At 36.7% G+C, this 19,162-nt stretch overlaps 2 protein-coding genes across 3 annotated transcripts; one reads left to right on the top strand and one right to left on the bottom strand.

Moving 5' to 3' along the window:
• The first annotated feature begins 247 nt into the window (after positions 1 to 247).
• On the top strand, positions 248 to 2,731 carry zgc:162592 (uncharacterized protein LOC561993 homolog). Its single transcript, XM_053323533.1, has 2 exons — positions 248 to 1,049; positions 2,436 to 2,731. The coding sequence occupies exons 1-2, from the start codon at positions 248 to 250 to the stop codon at positions 2,729 to 2,731; spliced, it is 1,098 nt and encodes a 365-aa protein (XP_053179508.1).
• A 6,476-nt stretch (positions 2,732 to 9,207) lies between these two features.
• On the bottom strand, positions 9,208 to 16,360 carry LOC128362717 (cytochrome b5). Of its 2 annotated transcripts, none has more exons than XM_053323565.1 (5): positions 15,901 to 16,360; positions 14,322 to 14,450; positions 11,454 to 11,480; positions 11,295 to 11,326; positions 9,208 to 10,785 (listed from the first exon to the last, which is right to left on the bottom strand). In XM_053323565.1, exons 1-5 carry the CDS (start codon positions 16,099 to 16,101, stop codon positions 10,692 to 10,694), a joined length of 483 nt encoding a protein of 160 aa, XP_053179540.1. In that variant the 5' UTR covers positions 16,102 to 16,360; the 3' UTR covers positions 9,208 to 10,691. The 2 variants fall into 2 exon arrangements, with proteins under 2 accessions (XP_053179540.1, XP_053179546.1); XM_053323571.1 differs by having other exon boundaries at positions 9,208 to 10,782.
• Between the last annotated feature and the right edge of the window lie 2,802 nt (positions 16,361 to 19,162).

Below are 19,162 nucleotides of genomic sequence, written 5' to 3'. Positions count from 1 at the left end.
TATCAGTAAATAACAACTGATGATGGTGCTTCAATGGATTTTGGAGAGGTAGCTGTTTCCACCCAACCCTAATTGAACCAGGTGTGCTGCTAATTGTTTAGGTTGACGCAAAAGGCTACAAGCAGCTGCAGGGCTGCTTTCTAATGTAACTCCACATCTTTGTTTATACGTTTGCTTTCTACAATGGACTTTCACCTACATTTTGGTGCTTGATAATTTGGTCGCAGTCATGCCACTCTGAGGAAAAATGTTTACAACACTCAACATCTCAAAGTCTGACGACTACAACCTGTCAATTGCTGACTCTCAGAGACTGTTAGAGCTGACTCATCGGTCCGTCAAAGTAAGCATAATAGTCGTTTTGGGTGTGATGATCACTTTGGGAAATATTGCAGTTCTCCTGGTTATTACTTCCTCCGTGGCTGGATGGTCAAGAAGCTCTCGGTACTTTCTCCTCTCTCTCACTGCTGCAGACTCAGCGTTTGGACTGTTGGTCATGCCTTTGAATCTGTGGGTGAGTCTGATAAAGGACTACAGTGAGGGGCCAGATGCGCTTTGTCATGTCGTGGCCTTTTGCAATGCCACCGTGTACTCCACCTGCATGTATACGCTAGCCTCCATAAGCCTGGAGAGGTACATAGCAGTGTTTTATCCGCTGAAATACTCATCTCTGTTGACAAGAAGAAACACACTGCTCCTGATCGCCCTTGCCTGGTGCGTCCCTCCGTGTTTATTGTCGCCAATACCATTTCCAGGTGCCATTATCGAGGTTCATTTTTCCACAGCATCACTGGTCTGCAATCTATCCTACTCTACAAACGTGGGATACTCCCTAAGCATGACATGTCTTATATTCTTTCCTTGCTCCATCATCATGACATATGCAAACCTCAGAGTGTGGCGTGCTGCCAAGAGACAGAGACTGAAACTGCGCAAGTACTGCGGTGCACGTCGCCGCAGACACGACGTTGCATCCAGAGTGCTCGTGCCTGTGATGGCAGCCTACTACACCTGTTGGACACCCTGCGTGGCAGCTCTCATCTACAATGGTAAGCATGAATGAGGCAGTGGGAATGGTTAGTGAACTTTAAAGGGTGTGCATTGAATGAAAGAATTTTCCATTATGATATAGTTGATGACTCCTCTTTTGAGGAATTTCTTAAAATAATGTAGAAGATGGATGTCTAATGCTTTCTTACAACTCCTTAACATATAGCCTTGGTAAAAGTTCAAATTCGCTTGAACATATAGTTTTGCTCCATTCTGCACATTTACCATATTGTGGCTCGTCTATTCACATTTAAACAAATAGTTGAACTTGGCTTCTAATACAATCAAGATTTTAAACTTTCAAAAAAGTGGAAATTACCTACAGATGCAACATTATTCCTTCAAAATAAAAAAAAAGCACTCTTGACATTGCACAATTATTGCATTGTATCATGAATTGTATGGATTGTATTATGGATGAAGAATACCAGTGAATGGGGTAGCCGAGCATCCTGCTGATGTAGACTGCACTGATCACGATATAGATTTATTTATTTATTCATTTGGATCCCCACCAGCTTCCACTATGTGGTGTTTAGTCCTCCTGAGATCCACCATAACTGTTCACTGTTGTGAAATATATGAAAAGTGCACATTTTTGTGTGGCTAGGTTCTTGTGTAGTATGAGTTAGTATAGTGTAGTAGGGTTTGTATATGAGGACCACATATAGGAAGTGTCATATTATTGTATAGCTTTAAATTGTCTTAGGTCATGCATTTTTTAAAATCTTAAGGTTAAAATAAGTAAAAATTCAGATAGTGCTTTGTTGATATTACATTTTGTATGCTTGACTGGAATTTATGCCTCCATGGGGAACAAGGAAACATAATAGTAGGTTATATAATATTTTTGGGACACATTAAAGAATATAAGTTTAATAGCTATTTTCCCCGTCTACAAACTCCTTCCAATTCAACAAGGATTGGACTGAAGGAAATGGCTGTCAAAATTATTTATGTAATTCTGGACATGAATATACTGATTCATGGCCAGTTTTATGAGTCAGACCTTTTTTGACTTTTTGTCATTTACCCCAACCATGTGCTGTCTTACAGTAATCAAGGCTCAAAGTGGAGTCTTAGCTGAATATTTTTAGAATTGGAGACCTTTTTTCAAAAAGGGCTGTAATTCATCTGATATGGATGAAAATCCCTGCAAAATGAAGCTGAAAGTATTAATTTAAACTTCAAAGTGTGCTGTCGTCCCAGTGAATAGTGAGCATCACTGCAAAGTAGCCACTTCCACTCCAACCAAATCTGTCTCTTAATTTGTACTTTTATATCTACATGTTAAGTGATTGCCTCATATCAGTGCTGTCAAGGGAATGACTCACAATGAAATGCTGAAACATTACACGCTCATCTACGTGTCTTCTGACCCACAGCACTCTCAGGTAACAGTGTACCAGAGTGGATTGAATTTGTGGTGGTATGGCTACCAACCTCAAATGGTTTCCTCAACTGCATCTTCTACTTCTGGATCAACAGAAGCTTCCGCAGGAAATTCCACCTCATCCTGCAGAGGCTGGCTCTGTCCTTCTGCCCCAAACTGGCCAAAACCCTTGGGTGCTGCACAACTTCAAGGACACAGACTGTGTCAGGAATTCTGGATAATAACAACAGTGTCCATGAGCGGTCTTCCAGTGTGTCCTCCACCTGTACCCTGTTGAGTCTGGCGTAGGACCTCTTCAGCTGAGGTACACCACTGGCATGTTAGAGGACATGCTCATGAAACTCTGTATTCTCTTGCTTTGTATGACTTGGCTGGTCAACTGAAGCCATGTCATTGGCATATCCATAGAAAGACATTAAGTGTAAGAACTAGAGTAATGGGTCACTGAGTTGCAATGCAAATGGTTTGATACTAAGACAGGACATGACAGCAAGTGTATGAAAAACTGAAAAGTGTACTGTACAGTCTACTTCATTATTATTTGAGTTATTTTGATTGTTGTATGTTTCCTTTTTTATCCATTTTCAATCTAAAAAATGTGTTCTGTTGACTGGAACACAAGCTCAGTTTATAACTTATTTAGATTTTTTGTTTTCTTTTACCCACACACACACACACACACACACAAACACACACACACACACACACACACACACACACACACACACAGTGTTGACAAGATGTAATGCACTGTCAGACAACACCTCTTAAACTACTTTTAAGTTGTTTTATAGTTAGCTTTCAGCTTAGCTTGTGCCCCAGAAATGTCCACCATCACTATATGTAGAGCAAAAAATCAGTATTTTAATGGTGTCAGATGCTGCATGTGTTGATACATTTGTTGCTCAAGTCAGCACATTTCGCTTCAAACATCCAATACTAGTCAATTAGTTCATCACAAGAAACCGATATTTAGACTTCTATTCAGATGAGACATTTCATGAAGCAACATCACTATCCGATTACTTTGAGGGATTCAGGACATCTACCTGTTCTTCAGTTTAAACAGTGAATCAAAGACCTTGGCATATAACAGCTGGGTGAAGTTAACCTTTAAGTCACAGCATTTCAGTGTATGCAAGGAGAAAAGTAATTAAGCAGCTACACTGTAGAAAGGTCACCACATTTGTGCTGGCAAGAGATAACTTGGGTAACTTGTGAGGCCGGGGTTGTTTATTTTGAGCTATTAATCCTATGATCTAACCCCCCCTCCCCCCCCTCAGTATATTTTACTACAGCAGGGCTTCAACTTGGCAATGCCCATGTCATCTTGTCTTAATAGAGTTAACTGTCTTGAAGGTTGATTTAAATTTTATGTTTGGTAATCAAGAGCGTAATCCTCCAAAACATTCAACCAAAAACTGAAATTTAAGAATCATTTCAAGCAACTTATTTTAGTTTTCAGAGTGCTGCATAGTGTCACCATGATTGATTTTGGGCATTAGCAAACGGTGACCCTCTCCACAAAGTTGTAGCCATCAGAAAATGTCTTTCACTACATCATGTGAGGGAAATGACTGTCTTCAACATGACCCTTTGTGTTAATTAATTTTGCTATGTTTCGAAAATCTTAATATTATAAATAATGAAGAAATAACTTATGTGTTGGTTTATGAATGATCTATTAAATAAAGTGTTGTGCCTTTAGATTGTGTCCTCCTTTAGTCTGAGTTAGATTTTTCTAAAATTACTTTAAGTAAAAAAGGAACAAATCTGAAATTGAAAATGAAAAGTGTGAATTACTCAACCTGTATCCATTTTTTTTGCTCTCTGTGCACTATACACCACATTACTTAAGCACAAAACAGACCTGGAATTGGAAAGAGCAGTGTAACTCACTCATAATATGAGTTCAGTGCTCTGCATGTGCTGCTCCACCCTCTTTGCATGGTTTGCTTCCTGTGAACATTACTGCTTTAGTATGCGGTAGAAATATCTCCCAAATCTGAAGCTAGGTGTCTGATAGAGCAGCAAAAACGCCTGCTATAATGAAAGATGATATTGTAATATTTTTCTATTTTCCCTATTTATGAATTATTTCGTTTCTATTGCAGGAAATGGAGTTGGAAATCAAAATTCCAAGCATTTCATGTTTGTGGTGCTTCATACCCAGTGTATAAACATTTTATTCAAGGGGTTGTAATTACTATCGTAGAACAGCATACATCATTAAAACAGTATACATCTTTAATATTAGATGACTATGAAACTAAATTAGAAGTTTGTTGTTAGTTTAGGGTTGCTCTGTTGGCACTGTCAGTTCCAAAGGACTATTTTGATATAGAGACATATTAAAGAAAAGGGTCAGGTATAACTCTGAATACTTGACCTCTACAGTGAGGGGATCTGGGGGTGGCTCTGTTATGCTGTGGGGAGCGTTTTGCTGGCATGGTTTGGGTCCACTTGTCCCCTCGGAGAGAAGAGTCACTGCAAATCAACACAAAGTTGTTCTGAGTGTTCACCTTTATCCTATGATGAAACATGTCTGTCCTGATGGGAGTGGTCTCTTCCAAGATGACAATGCCCCCATCCATAGGGCATGACGGGTCACTGAATGGTTTGATGGGTGTGAAAATAATGTGAATCATATGCTATGGCCTCCACAGTCACCAGATCTCAACCCAATTAAACAGCTATGGTAGATTTTGGACCAACATGATAGATGGCGTTCTCCACCACCATCATCAAAACAGTGAATGTCTTTTGGAAGAATGGAGTTCATCCCTCCAGTAGAGTTCAGGGACATGTGGTGACCCAACACCTTACTAAGACTTAATGTTGGCTTTTCTTTTAATTTGTTAACCGTCTGCATGTAATTAAAGTCTCAAATGCTCTGTTATGTTTAGCTTGTTAATGAGTATTCCAGGAGCTTAAGGATCATTGTCAACAATTAGCTGTGTATAATATGGAGTGTGATTATTAAATATAAAATAGATATGTTAGCAGTTACATATCAGCAATAACATGTACTTAAATAATAGACTGCTGCAAGTGTAATTATAGTCTATACACAAATATTTGACATTTCTTTGGATTTCACTGACACTTTCTTCAATTTTACATCTAATAAAATGCCTGATGAATAATCATTAGAACTGGATTATGCTAATTACTACCTACCAGTGCCATGTTGCATAACAGGTTGAGCCAGGGGCATGGGGTTTAAAATATTACTGAATACAGTCAGAAGAGAACACAATGCTCTGGCGTCTGCATACTCAACAGGGAAATATTTGATTGATTGTGTGCCTGGTGTTGTTCCTGACAAGAGAACAGCAACACAACAACAGGTTTATATATATATTAAGTATAATTAGACCAGCAATTTGTTTATAAAAGAGCTGCAAGTAGTTTCACAAAACTATTTTTCAAAGAATGAGGTCAGAACGGAAGCAAATATAACAGGTCCTTTGTTAGTCCATGTAAAAAAATAACATTGTTTGCAAATTAGTTATGAAATGTTGATACTGTATGGGGCGGCTATAATGTATTCAGCAATGTTAATTTCCTCAGGTAGAGCTTGACAACTACACATTTATTGTTTAGACGTGGCACTTAAGATTTATGATAATATATTTTGATGTTGTGTGATGTGAGGACCCAGGTTAAGTGATTCAAAAAGTGACTCAGCAGGGAGGGAAAAAAATACTTGTTGAATGAAAACAGCTGAATTTTAATCCTTTAATGTCTGAATCCATCAGAGGAGGAGGGAAGTTGAGAATGTTCATATGTTGAGCGTTGAGTGTTTTATTGAACCTTTTAGGAAGTTGTCAAAGCTGCGAAATCCTCTTGGGATTTCCTCTGCAGACACATTTGACACTGCTTCTGTCTGTAGATGCATCTCTTCTACCAAAGTGCTCCTGTGCACCTGAGCACAAATGTGGAATTTGATCTTACTATTGTCCAATATAAAACATCATCATAATATGTAGTATCCTATGAATATTTGACCTTTTCAACTAACTCAAACTACTTTCAGAGATCATGCTTATTCTGCAGCATCCATGAGTGTTCTTCCAGCCGTTTGAGATTTTTGCAAAGCCAGTCTCTCAGGACACTAGAGTGTTGTGCATTAGCAACCTCAGCTCTCCTTAAGGATGACTGCTGATGGCCATTCAATCACGGAAAGTGATGTTCCTATACAACCGCAAATACAATATGCTGTCTCATATGCACTGGTCATACTGTCTACGCAGGTCATAATTACTGAGATGTATCTTAAATGGTCAGTAGTTTTAAATACTACTTGGACCAAAAGCTGAGAAAATATCTACAGATGAGATCTAATATATTTCTAAAATAATTCTGTCTTTGATTTACTGTACAGAAACTAGGAAACACCACAGTTAAAATGCTCCAAATGTAAATACTTCTTAACTCATTTCAGATAATAGGAAAACAGAAACAAGCCCCATATCAGTTTAGTCAGTATATTGTCTCTGGATATTACAGCAAACCATATTATTGCACAAAGTCTTTATCAGTATCACACTATTGCAGAGACAGTGTTGCAGGTTTTTTTTCCATCATTGCATAATGTCTCTCCCACCATGTGTGACTGCATTGTTTTTATCGTGTTCACTGCTGTTCCATGCACATAGAAACCTGGAGATAAATACCGCTAAACTCTGTGATGAATGTATTAGTGTGGGTGCACAAGTCAGATTAGCCATTTTCAATTTTTTTTCACTGTTTGTGGTAGAGGTCTAAATCAAGCAATCGACATATTAGCATCTTGAGGCAGTAATGCCACCTTGTGTTGATACTGAGCATAACCAAGCATTGCAATACCTTTAAAATACTTTGTGTTTGGTTGATGTGCTGCAAAGTAGAACAAGGTGGTTTAATTTTTTGTTGGTGTATTAATCAAATGATTGACTGATATTTTACACTTGTCATTGCTTAGCATGTATTTTTCATCATTCAGAGTGTCCTCATATCATTTGTTGGTTGGTCTTAATGAGCGTTTATGAAACCAAAAAAACAAATATGTGGTGTGTTGTGCAGCAGCATTTGATTTGTTACTTTTTTTTTACCAGTTAACTACAGGACCATTGAAGGGCCATCCAGTTCTTGATATGCCACATCTGATTAAAAAGGATGAATTGCTTTTTGTGGTTTGCAGGTCATGGGCACTTTGCACGGTGAGGACTCTTGTGGATGCTGTGGATGGAAAACGCTTTAATTTCAATCACTGGTTCCTGCTTCTCTCCACAGGAAAGTAGCTTAGGGGGGAACAAGAATATTCAGGACTCAAGTACTTTTCACTTTATGCTGGTATTGCACTATGGAATAGTTATCTAAGAAAAACAAATCAGTGTATGAGTGCAAAACCATATCATCAGCTATATTATGCTATATCATTTAAAGTGGGAAAATGACTAACTATACTTTTAACAAAAGGAACCCAGAGTGTTTAAGAATGCCACTCACCTGTAAAGCATCAAGAGGACTCTCATTATTCATTTGTTGCCAGTCATTGCATTGATGATATAATGTGTCAGAATTTTAAAGCCATCTTTTCTAAAAAGGGCTCATGGCCTCCAGTCAAGCAAGTATGAATGAGCACCCATCTAAGCTACTGTAACCAAGAGGACCACAGGGTGAAACTGAACCCAGCTGTTCAATTTTTCATGTATTCTCTTCAAATTAGCACAGTAGTGTCACAACATACTGTCAGTTATTGAGTTCATAAATATTTAAAGGAAAAGGAGAAAGAAAGAATTTGCCCTTCTGGTTGTAACCATCTGAGAAAGTATTTATACAGCAGCTCGAGGCATGTGTTAAAAGAATGATGTGCTAAACTAAAAATAGTGACCAAAGAGGACGCAAGTCTGACATCTATAGAGGCATATGAATTCACTAGTGCCACCTTATCTGATAACAAAGTGATGAGTGTGTGACTGGAGCTGCTTCCATCACAGCTGATATATGAATCTGAGACCCAGCCTGCTCAACCTGCATTTTTGTACCGCACTACTCTGTACTTTATTCTCTGTTCCCATCATCACCCTGTCATTTCTACCCTAGCAATTGGTGTCCCTCAATAACAATCAAGATCATCATTTTGGCGTCACAGAGTCTATTGCTCATTCAGAAGCTGATTTTCAGAGAGAGTCTCTTTTGTCTCTAGCTAGTTTTAAACTCTGCATCAGGAAGCTCCAGGAAGTGCTCACTCCTAGAAAGAGACAACAGCTTGAAGAGGTATTTCACCCATTTTCACTACATCCACTTCAAAAGCTATGTACCATTAACACAAACAACTTTCAGGATAATTCATGTCTCTCAGTCTTCATTGACCAAACATTAGAGGAGATATTTGTCAATGGATTCATCTTTTGATTCATTATTAAAATAACGGTTTCATTCATACACTCATGTTAGGGATGTTTTGGGGTCTTGACTATAATAATTGCAATTGTCTGAGCTGTCTATATGCTAAACTGTATGTTAATTCACAGCTGCAACACTTCCGTCAGGCTCGTATGAAGTGCATAAAAGCTTACCAACATACAGTACAGTCCTATTCAGCAGTGACTCTTCACACTTACAGGTCATTTACAGACCACTTTTCTTTTGACTGTTTTTTTTTTGGATTCTAAATGGTACCAGACTAAAACTAGTGATTATCTTCACCCCATACTATAAATACCATATTGTATAAATGTTTTAAGTTATTTATAAAGCACATCAGGACGAGATACTTTTTTTAAAGATTAATTTTATTCAAAGAGACTTTTAATGACATGAAATGGCAGTTGAATGCAAACAAATGGCAATTAAAGTCGACCTAGTAAGTTTTCTGCAAATACGCAAGTAATAATCATATGTAAAAATAGCAGCAAGATCCTAAATTATGAACTCTGATATATTAACAGGCTGTAAATGGATTTCAAATTGTTACCGTCTTTGTCGTTGGAAAATGCTTTTTCCAATAGAGAGTGTGATATAAAATAATGGCAATGTCAGTTTGAAGATCTGAAAAGCAACTCTAAGGAATTCAAAGACAACTAAAATACATTATATTAAATATGCCCAATGACAATGTGTAGATTTAAAGACTCCCATCTATGGCTCTAATGACAACTGCCAAGCCCACCAGTTTGCCAACAGCAGCCAGTCAAGAAATGCACACTTGACTTCATTCAAAACAATTCGCGTCCTCCAGTGACAGTTGCCAGTATCAATCACCCAAAACAAAAAAATGAAGCTGCACTACTATGAAACAAAGTTGTGAAAAAGCATCAGTTAAATAACAAACAATTAATTTAAAAAACCAATCAAATAACAAATAGTTCTCTTCTGTCAATGGAATTCACTGTAGTTATTCCTTTTCAGCCATCATATCTTGGTAGTAAAATATTGTTTTATTACATACTACATTAAATTATACACATCTATTGATCAGATATTTTTAACATTTACAGAAATTCCTGGTTATAGAACTGTAGAAAAAAAAGGGACAAATCATAATACATTCTATACCTTAATTAATTAATGATACAATCTATTTTACCACTAATTTAAAAAGGAACAAACATTTGCATGATTAGAAATGTTATGTGTTTAAAACCAAGTGATAAATGCAATTCAGCAGTCTTATAGAACTGTGTAGTAAGGAGTCAATTAAATAAACTCATAAGTTGTATATTACCTGGCAGTAACATTTGACAGACAATTAAAACTAAGAAATTGCAGGGAAAAACACTTGCAGCGTTTTGAAAAAAAAAAACAACAAACAAACAAGAAAACAACTCATATCATACTAACATCCACTTCAGCGTTTCCATTTTCTGTGTAAAAATGGTGTATGATTAAACTGGTGGTAAACAAACTGTTTTTTTTAGAATGGGCATATGGGTCATTAACATACAAAGACCAAACTGAGTCAGATGCATATGAATATTAAAGTTAAAGATAACATTGTACAATTATGACAACAGGCATAGTGACAATGATGTACAAAGAAACTGAAGGCAGACAATTTAATAAAGTCTCTACCCAACTGCCTGTTTGGTGCACTCTGCATATTGATGGACAAAGGACAAAAGTACTTTATCAAACTGCTCCCCTCCTTTTCTTGTTGCAAAGGATGCAAACACACACAGTAATTGTGTGTGTTCAGTGTAAGGAGGTTTTGGTCAAACATTTCAAGGCCTCCAGATGAAAAATGACATGAAAACAGCACTCAAGAGGACTTGTGTTCAAACATATAGTAGCGATACACGATACCAGCGACAGTTGCAGCAACAGCGGGTATGAACCATGTGGTCCAGGAGCTGCTGGAAAACAGAAAACACTTTTTGAGCAAGAGCAACTGAAAAACTTTTTTCTTTTAAAGATAGACAACAATAATGATTTAAATGAGAACATAAGCTAGTGGCTTGTGAAAATCCAAATTAAAAAATGGCAAAATCTGTAAAAATACAACTTAAAAAGAATACCTTTTTGTTGCAAAAACACTTTTTTGGAGCCGATACCAATGTAGATATTAGCGATTTAATTTTTTTTTTAATATCAATATACAGTACAGGCCTATAGTTGTATATGTACAAAATATATACATTAATGCACATTTTTTGCAGTGATCCCTTGAATGTAGTCATCAAACATATGAAAGAGATATGAAATGGAGGTATATATATATTATATTTTACAGCTTAATAACTTCACTGTATAAAACGACTATGGGTGAAGACTGATGTATGACCTGTTGTGTTTGATTTTTTTTTTTTTTTTTTTTAAATCACTGTGAGAATGACATGTGGTACTGCACATCATGATGACTGACCTGGACTCTCCTGAATTTGTGACATTTACATCCTGTAGCAGAAAATGGAGGAAAAGAACACATATTAAAAAGAAATACAGTAACCCAAAACCTTGCAAATTCTGCTTCAGCAACTTTTCTATTGCAGTTTTGGTCAGATGAACAGACAGTGGAGCTTACCTTTGTTGGTTCCTTTTTCCTGTCATCCTACAAAGAAAATAAAAACATAAGTATTACTGCTTTGATGTGATGGTTGAAAAATGAATATTGACACACAAGCTCAAAACTCCAGATGTAATGATATGAATTACCATCTTAATATTTAGTATTAACCTACATAATATCACCTCAGCAATCTTGTTTATAGTCACAATACTATCACTGTCATGTTTCAATTTCAGTCAGATATGAACATTTAAGAAATTTCTTTAGAAAAATGGTTTTTGATTAATAATTTTGGAGTTAATATTTTAATTCATCTTACTATACTATTTAATCCTTTGTGTTTGAAAAAAGAACAGCAAGACAAGTGATACAGCAAAATGAAACTTTAGAGACACAAACATTTTATTGAGATATAGTTCGATTTTTTTGTGTAACTTTCTCTGTCTCATTTTCAGTCACTGTTTTCTGAGTGCTGTTGACATGTTGCCCCTGCGTTTACTGTCACTTAGCGCTACTGACAGTGAAAAATTCTAACAATACTTTAACCTTCTTTATTTTGTTTACTATGATAAATCTAAGGCTGCGTTCAGACTGCAGACAAACCTGATTCAAACCTGATTCCTTCTCAAATCCGATGTTTAGACCTGACTGTCCACACTGTTTTTAGCAAGTGTCCAAATCGGATTTGGCTCTGTTCAGACAGACTCGAGCTTCGCTTGAACAGAGCCATCTCCCCAAAGATTAATTAAGAATTTGGTTTCGTCCTCTGTCTAAGGACTGATGTTTTCAACATCCTCCATTGCCTCCATTGAGATCAGCTAGCAACAACAACTGGAATAAGCGCGGGTTTGGTGTCGCATAGAGTGACGTAGAGTAGCGTAGAGATGTAGAGAGACGTCACGGACAGTCAAAACCGATTTGTGTGTTTGGAGCGGTTCAGAATCAGACACATCTGTCCAAATGCGAATTAAAATGACCTCCCAAAGGTGGTTTTGATCTGGTTTTCAAAAATCGGATTTCATGTGATTTATGACTGTTCAGACTTCATAAGAGCCATCTGGTTCCAATCTAGATTAGCTAAAAATCGGATTTTGGCTTGCAGTCTGAACCCAGTCTTAGGGCGCTCTGTAAACAGGCTGATCAGCTTCCATAACTTTATAATGTTGGGTGGAAAAGATGAGTTTAGTTTCAACACTCATCAGAATGTATTGCCTCATGCCTGTTTGAATCTTCTGGCAAACAGTCATGCTATTGTCCCTTAGGGACATGGTCTTTTCGAGTCACTCTTCCATACCGACTAGATTTGTAGTGCCTGCTGTCCTACTAGCATGATGTCTGATGGCAGCATGTCTTTTGACCAGTTTAGATGGATGATACTTCCAAAATGATAAAACGTTTAAGCTAGGCTGAAAATAATATGGGAGATATAAAAAAACTACTTTATAGTTTAATACTTTGGCTACATTACATGTCATAATTTGATTCTTTCTAAGGAGACATGCTAGTGGCTAGACATTGCACCATCTTGTGACTCAAGGCACCGTTTTGTGCAACAAATAGCTACTTTATTCTCAAAGCAATCTGGTGACACCAATAAATAATGCTACTTGGTTATGTTAGATTCAGGGGCCGACCACACCAAGAACAATAACTATAGTGATAATTATTAATAAATAGTTTTTAAAAATTTCTCTAACTCATATGGATGGTGGAGTCCACACCACGACTGTAACAACAATGCCAGTGGTGAACAATGTAGTTGGGACCACTTTCAGAGTGATTTCATGAATGACAGAAACACTGACTGCCAATCAAAACATGTCCCCTAAACCATACAGCACAACGAAAACCTGAATACATCACCTTAATTCTGGATCCATTTTAAAATTATTTTATTTGCTTTTAAATCCCTGAATGGTCTTTCCCCGCCCTACCTCTCTGAGCTTCTACACCCTTATACACCCGCCCGCTCTGCACCTAAAACTAAGTGGAAGCTCAGAGGGGACGTAATGATCTGCCTCAGCACGTTAAACAGGCCTCTTCTCTGTCTGTTTTTAAATCACTTCTTAAAACCATCTCTTCTCCTTGGCCTTTGACACCTAGTAAGATGTCGACTTTATCTACTTGATTTAATTTCTTATTTTCATTCTTATTTTGCTTTTTATTGCGTGGCTATTATTATCTTTACTCATGTTTTATATCTTTTAATTTATTTTTGTATTTTATATGTAATTTTGGGCCTCATGTGAGCTGTTATGTCTTTTATTTATGATGTCTTATTTATTATTTTGTACAGCACTTTGGTCAACTTTGGTTGTTTTAAAGTGCTTAACAAATAAAGTTAGGATCGGATTGGATGACTTTATTTATTTATTTAAATTGCTCCTCTCTCTCCACAGACTGACACACTATAAATTGGAACAGAATGACACTCAGAAGCGATTTCTTTAGATGGGTTTGTCTCTCTTTATAATACAATGATGCTGAGACTTTGTTCTCCATTATAATGTAAAAAACTACAGTTATCGACCTTTTCAGGCTTCAGATTCATGCTCATACCATGTGTCCCTCCCACAGCGCAATAAAAGCTGCTCACTTTTACGCATCATGCCTCAGTGTCCGCTAACATCAGTTGATTCAGTTTAGTCTGTAAAAACTGCAACTTTACAGCCACTAGTTTCCTAAAATTCTTCTGAGTAACACACTGAATCACCACTTGCCTGAAAACCCTTTCTGTGCAGTCTACAGCAGTAAGAAACCATCAATATCCATTTTCTTTTTTTCTTTGTTAGACATTAAACTTATGTATTTGACAAAGGGAAATGCACATTATCTCAAAATGCAACAGGCAGGAAACCAGACCTTTCAGACCTAACATCTTACCATGTGAAGCTCCCCAATGTAGTACTGCTCGAGCATCTCTCTGGCATCTGTAGAATGACCCACATCCTCAAAGCTCTCTGTTGCGTCTGTCCCTCCTTGCTCCAGCAAAACCTCCTCACCTCCCGGATGCTGAAATCGTAGATTGGGTTAACACAGTGTTACAAAAGACGAGAAGTAGTAAACTTACTCAAGTAATGCACTTGTACAATTCTGAGGTACTTGACAGTCCGTCAGTATTTCATAATGCATTTCATACACTTACAATGTAAGTGATGCAGGCTGAAATCCACAAGCCTCCTTCTGTACAAAAATGTATTTAAAAGTTTATCTGAAGCTAATATAAAGTGTCTGTCATTCAAATGAGATAAATTAAGCAAATATCTTTAAACACTATAGTCTTTTTAGTGACAAAGTCCCTCTTTTTGTCACTATAACTTACTTCCACTGCAGCTCAACAGGGAACACTAATGCAATTGACTAAAAAAGACTGTAAATGTAGCAGATATCCACTTGATATGGCTAGCACAGACTGCTGAAGCCTCAAATAAACTTTTAAAAGCGTTTTTGCATAACATGACTCCGGAGACAGTGTGGATTTGGGCTCCCCTCACCTACAATTTAAGTGCATTTGAGGGGGATCTTTTAATAGGCAATGAATAATGATGGGGAAAGATTGCAGTGTTCAGTGTTCATATAAACACCATAAGCTGATATTACATTGATATATTGGCTAAGTGTCGCTTGACGTAACCTTGTTTGACCTATACCGTCTACAGTCTGGCCCGGTGGAACTTGAAATACCGGCAGACTTGAAATGCCGTTGTTCCGGTTTAACTAGTGACCGTGTTAACTGGCGAGTTTCAGCCGAATGCGTCAGTGGTTGTCGTAGTGACGGCAGCCTAGGTGTCTTCCTAAAAGCCTCGTTACGTATACTACAGTCAATATTCATCTGTGTTTACTATCGACGTTAACCTTTTCCTTAAGTTAAATTGTGTTCAGCAAGAAGCATTCGCCTCTGGTAATATTCCTTACAATGCAATGTAGTGTATAAGGTGCTAATGCAGCTATAACCGCTGCCATATTTTAGGATTTACAGTTTGTGGCTCGATATAGTGTGTGATCAACGATACATCGAGTTTAAACATTTAAAAGCATTCATTTCAGTGAAATAAGTAGTGAAATAAAAATTGTGAATGCTTCTTGTTGGCGACACCATTTACCTTGCATGCAAAAAAGACCAGACGAATATATACTGTGTTGAGCATTCAATTTAAGAGAATTTAACGCCTAAGGTGTCTCCTCGTGGTTTCAACAGTTGCAGTCACAACGAGCAACCATATACTAACTGGTCTTTAAGTCGCCAGTTAACGCGGTCACTGATTCATCGGAACCACCGGAGAGCCTCTTTGCTGGTTAATGGTCAATCAGTACACGTAACACATGACGTTGACAACCCTTTTGTAACACCAGGAAGTAGACTTACGCGAAACGGGGTACCAAATATTTAAAGCAAAACTTAAAAAATATGACAATATTAACGCAAAAATTGCCACTATCACCTGACAAAAATGTTTCTTACCTCTTCAAGGAAACCTGTGATGTCGTACACTTTGTCGTGGATGATGAGCCATGTGTCACTGTTCATATTATGTACTCTTATTTCTTCTAATGTGTAGTATTTTACAGTCCCCTCCACTGTCTCACCGTTTTCCTCAACATTGGTGTTATTAGCGGGTATACTGTCTGTGTTGACGAGGTTGTCGTTAATTTCTTCACCCATTTTAACGCTAATATCGACAAAATATCGATTGACCAGCTAGCCAACGTTAGCTTCAGTTAGCCAGATACGAATATAGCGCGAGCTAGCTACGTCTAGATCAGTTTGCACCCTGCTTGAACAACTCTAGTAGAGCTCGTAGAAAGAAGATAACATAAACACGACTATTACCACAAAATGCTAAACAGTTTTGGGTTACCAGATAACCCCCCAACCCGGCACATCAGCAGACGTGACAAACAGACCAATGACATGCGTGTTACTTTACCGTCCAAAGCAAACATGACATCTAACCAATCAAACCGCGACTTTCCAGGTGGCAACCAATCAGAATCGACCACTTGATGATCACGAGACGGAAAATTGCTAAGGTCTCGCATGTGCGCTGTCATTGCGCATATACGTTTTTAAAAGCTCTTATGAGAGTCCACGTCCCATTTGCTTTGTATGAGGCTATTTTAAAGCATTGCGATTAAATTGCTGAGATTAATTTGTGAATATGTAGTTTATTTTAGTGCAGGAAGAGGCAGAAAACCCAAATGGACATATTAAAAGCCTCCACTTATAAAAAGAAGTTAAAATTTCACAACAGAAAATAATATGACCACATAAAAGTGAGAAAAAAACACCAATTCATTACAATTATATATATAATAACAACAATAACAAAATATTATTGTAAAGTACAACTATAATACCTATAAAAACAAAGATCATATTTGATGATACCAAGACCCTTAGCACCCCTGGGTGTAAGTGATCAGAATTATCTTTCTTGGCCAATGATGTTTAGGTGAGGAATTTGACAACTGTATAATGGCTGTCAGCGTACTTATACCTAATAACAACACAGCAATCTTCAGAAATATACACAAGGAATGAATATACAGGTGAAACTGTTTCTGTGAGCTGTAAACAGGAGCTGTGGGTCTTATAGTGTTATCTACAGTCATGATCATGTTTTCAGTTCTTGGAAATCAAATTAGACTATTTTATAACATCAAATATGAATGTATATTGAACATAAATACTGTAAGTGATTTTATGCTTTTACATATGGGAATAACTTGAGTGATATAGTGGTGCTGATGTCATTTCTGTGCTGATAGGGGGCCCTTCGAAGCATATGGATGCTACTGATAAGTCAGTGTAGCAACTACAACATGAGAGTGGCAGATATGTGCAAATGGTTCACTGGATTTAATGCTCTGCAGTCCAAAACACATTCCGATATGTATTTGGCAAGGTCTTTTGTGAGACTTGTCTCAGATTTATTGGCTGTATCAGTTTCAAATGTGCCCTTTACCCTGCCCCGTCTTAACAAAGTGCCTGAATACCTTTGTACAACATGCTAAAGTCTGAATGTAGTTTGCCCTAATATAACCTCTTATCTGAACTACTATTTCACTGAGAAACTGACAACCCATTGCAACATTTATGGATAAATCCAAACAAACCATTTATTTAAATATCACTGTTTGCAATATTCATTATGAACCAAAGGAATAGGCTAAAAGAAACAGAGGATTAACTGATTAACTGAAAAAATGAATGGTATGTCCAAATGCTGCAAATGACTACTGAGCAGTGTTTGTAATTTAGATCTGTAACTGTATTCACCAAGATGTTTTGCAGATGGCATTATGGTAATACTTTTACTGAAATGCAATTACATAGCTATCAATACAACTTTTTTCGCAATACATTTTATAAAACCACAAATACATACACAAAATACACACAAGACTGGGTCATCTGCTACAATGTGAAATGCTGGATACCTTCAATCAAAAGGAGTGTTCCCCCATACAGTCATAAAGTCACTTTAAAAGTCTCAGCATGGAAAATAAATTAATAAATAAAATTCTTTAACTGAAGCAAACATATTGTAATACTGTCATCTCAGATCCAAGTACCATTTCAATTTCTTCCAATATCTGTTGCCCTTTTCCATATCATGTCTCAGGGAAAGTTTTAATCTGTTCCTAGATATATAATACTAAAACTGAGACCAAGTTACACTTTCTTTAATTTAACACTTCAAAATGATTAACCAGTGCTTCTTGATTCAGTTATTGGCACTGATAATGTTGACATGATGGTTAGAGTTTTACAACCTAAAACTTAAAAAGTAACATATGGAGATCCTCTTTCACGTTTCTCATTATCACAAACGTGTTTTAAGTGAAACTGTTACTTTTTGAGTTCAGTGGAAACTTCACTCAATATCTCCTGCTCAGTACATACCAGTAGGTTCTTCCTTAGTTTAAGCCTTTTTACTGATGATTTTCCCACATAATGCACTCCTCAAACTTCCAAGTTTACAAGCACGCTGGTGTACCCTGCAGGGATCATAATAATTACCTGGTATCTTTGAATGTTGTCCCTGCAATATGATAATATTGACAATAATGGATATCTGAAGGATTTGTTCTGGTTAATTTTACAGTTGGTAAAATGACATTTGGTGATTCTACTCAATATTTGACTCTCAATGTATTACACAAAATAACAATATATCAATCTTCAGAAATATATAGAAGGAATGACTATATACAAGTAAAGTAAAATAGGCATGTTACTTATTATATATTTTAGATGGTTATGTTCAATATATACAGCATGTTCAAATATACAAAAATTAGTGAATGTATTGCACATTTTGTATTTAAACTAAATAAATGTGTATAATTACTTATAAGTTACTGTGGCTATTATAGTGTTACATTATTTTATGTTATAATTATCAATTATTATTATTTAAAGTTTAATCACTTTATTGTCATTGTATAGCACAATGAAATTACTTTTCCGACAACCCCAGAGGTGCATTTAAAATTCAGTACAAATAAATAAATAAATAAGTATATAATAATAAGGAATAAGGAATAAAGCAAAATAATCAGAATAATCATACAAACATTCACAGTATGGCAATGATGCCAGGCTCAGTAGCACAGATTGAAGTTCTATATTGCACATATGTTAAAGAATGAATTGCACATTACCAGCATAGCTTATTGCACATAATAGTAACAGTGTATTAATGCACATATATATTTCA

Source organism: Scomber japonicus, chromosome 1 (genome assembly GCF_027409825.1).
Source record: "Scomber japonicus isolate fScoJap1 chromosome 1, fScoJap1.pri, whole genome shotgun sequence".
Lineage (NCBI taxonomy): Eukaryota > Metazoa > Chordata > Actinopteri > Scombriformes > Scombridae > Scomber > Scomber japonicus.
Note: the sequence above shows the minus strand (reverse complement) of the source record. Positions and strands in the feature narration are given on the sequence as shown.

Bases quoted from the DNA above. Each gene is read 5' to 3' on its own strand.
- LOC128362717 (XM_053323565.1), bottom strand. From the start codon at position 16,101: ATGGGTGAAGAAATTAACGACAACCTCGTCAACACAGACAGTATACCC. The intron at 11,327-11,453 runs GTAAGCTCCACT...TTTCTGCTACAG, and splicing joins GGAAAAAGGAACCAACAAAG to GATGTAAATGTCACAAATTC. The intron at 10,786-11,294 runs GTCAGTCATCAT...TCTGTTTTCCAG, and splicing joins ACAAATTCAGGAGAGTCCAG to CAGCTCCTGGACCACATGGT.
- zgc:162592 (XM_053323533.1), top strand. From the start codon at position 248: ATGTTTACAACACTCAACATCTCAAAGTCTGACGACTACAACCTGTCA. The intron at 1,050-2,435 runs GTAAGCATGAAT...TCTGACCCACAG, and splicing joins GGCAGCTCTCATCTACAATG to CACTCTCAGGTAACAGTGTA.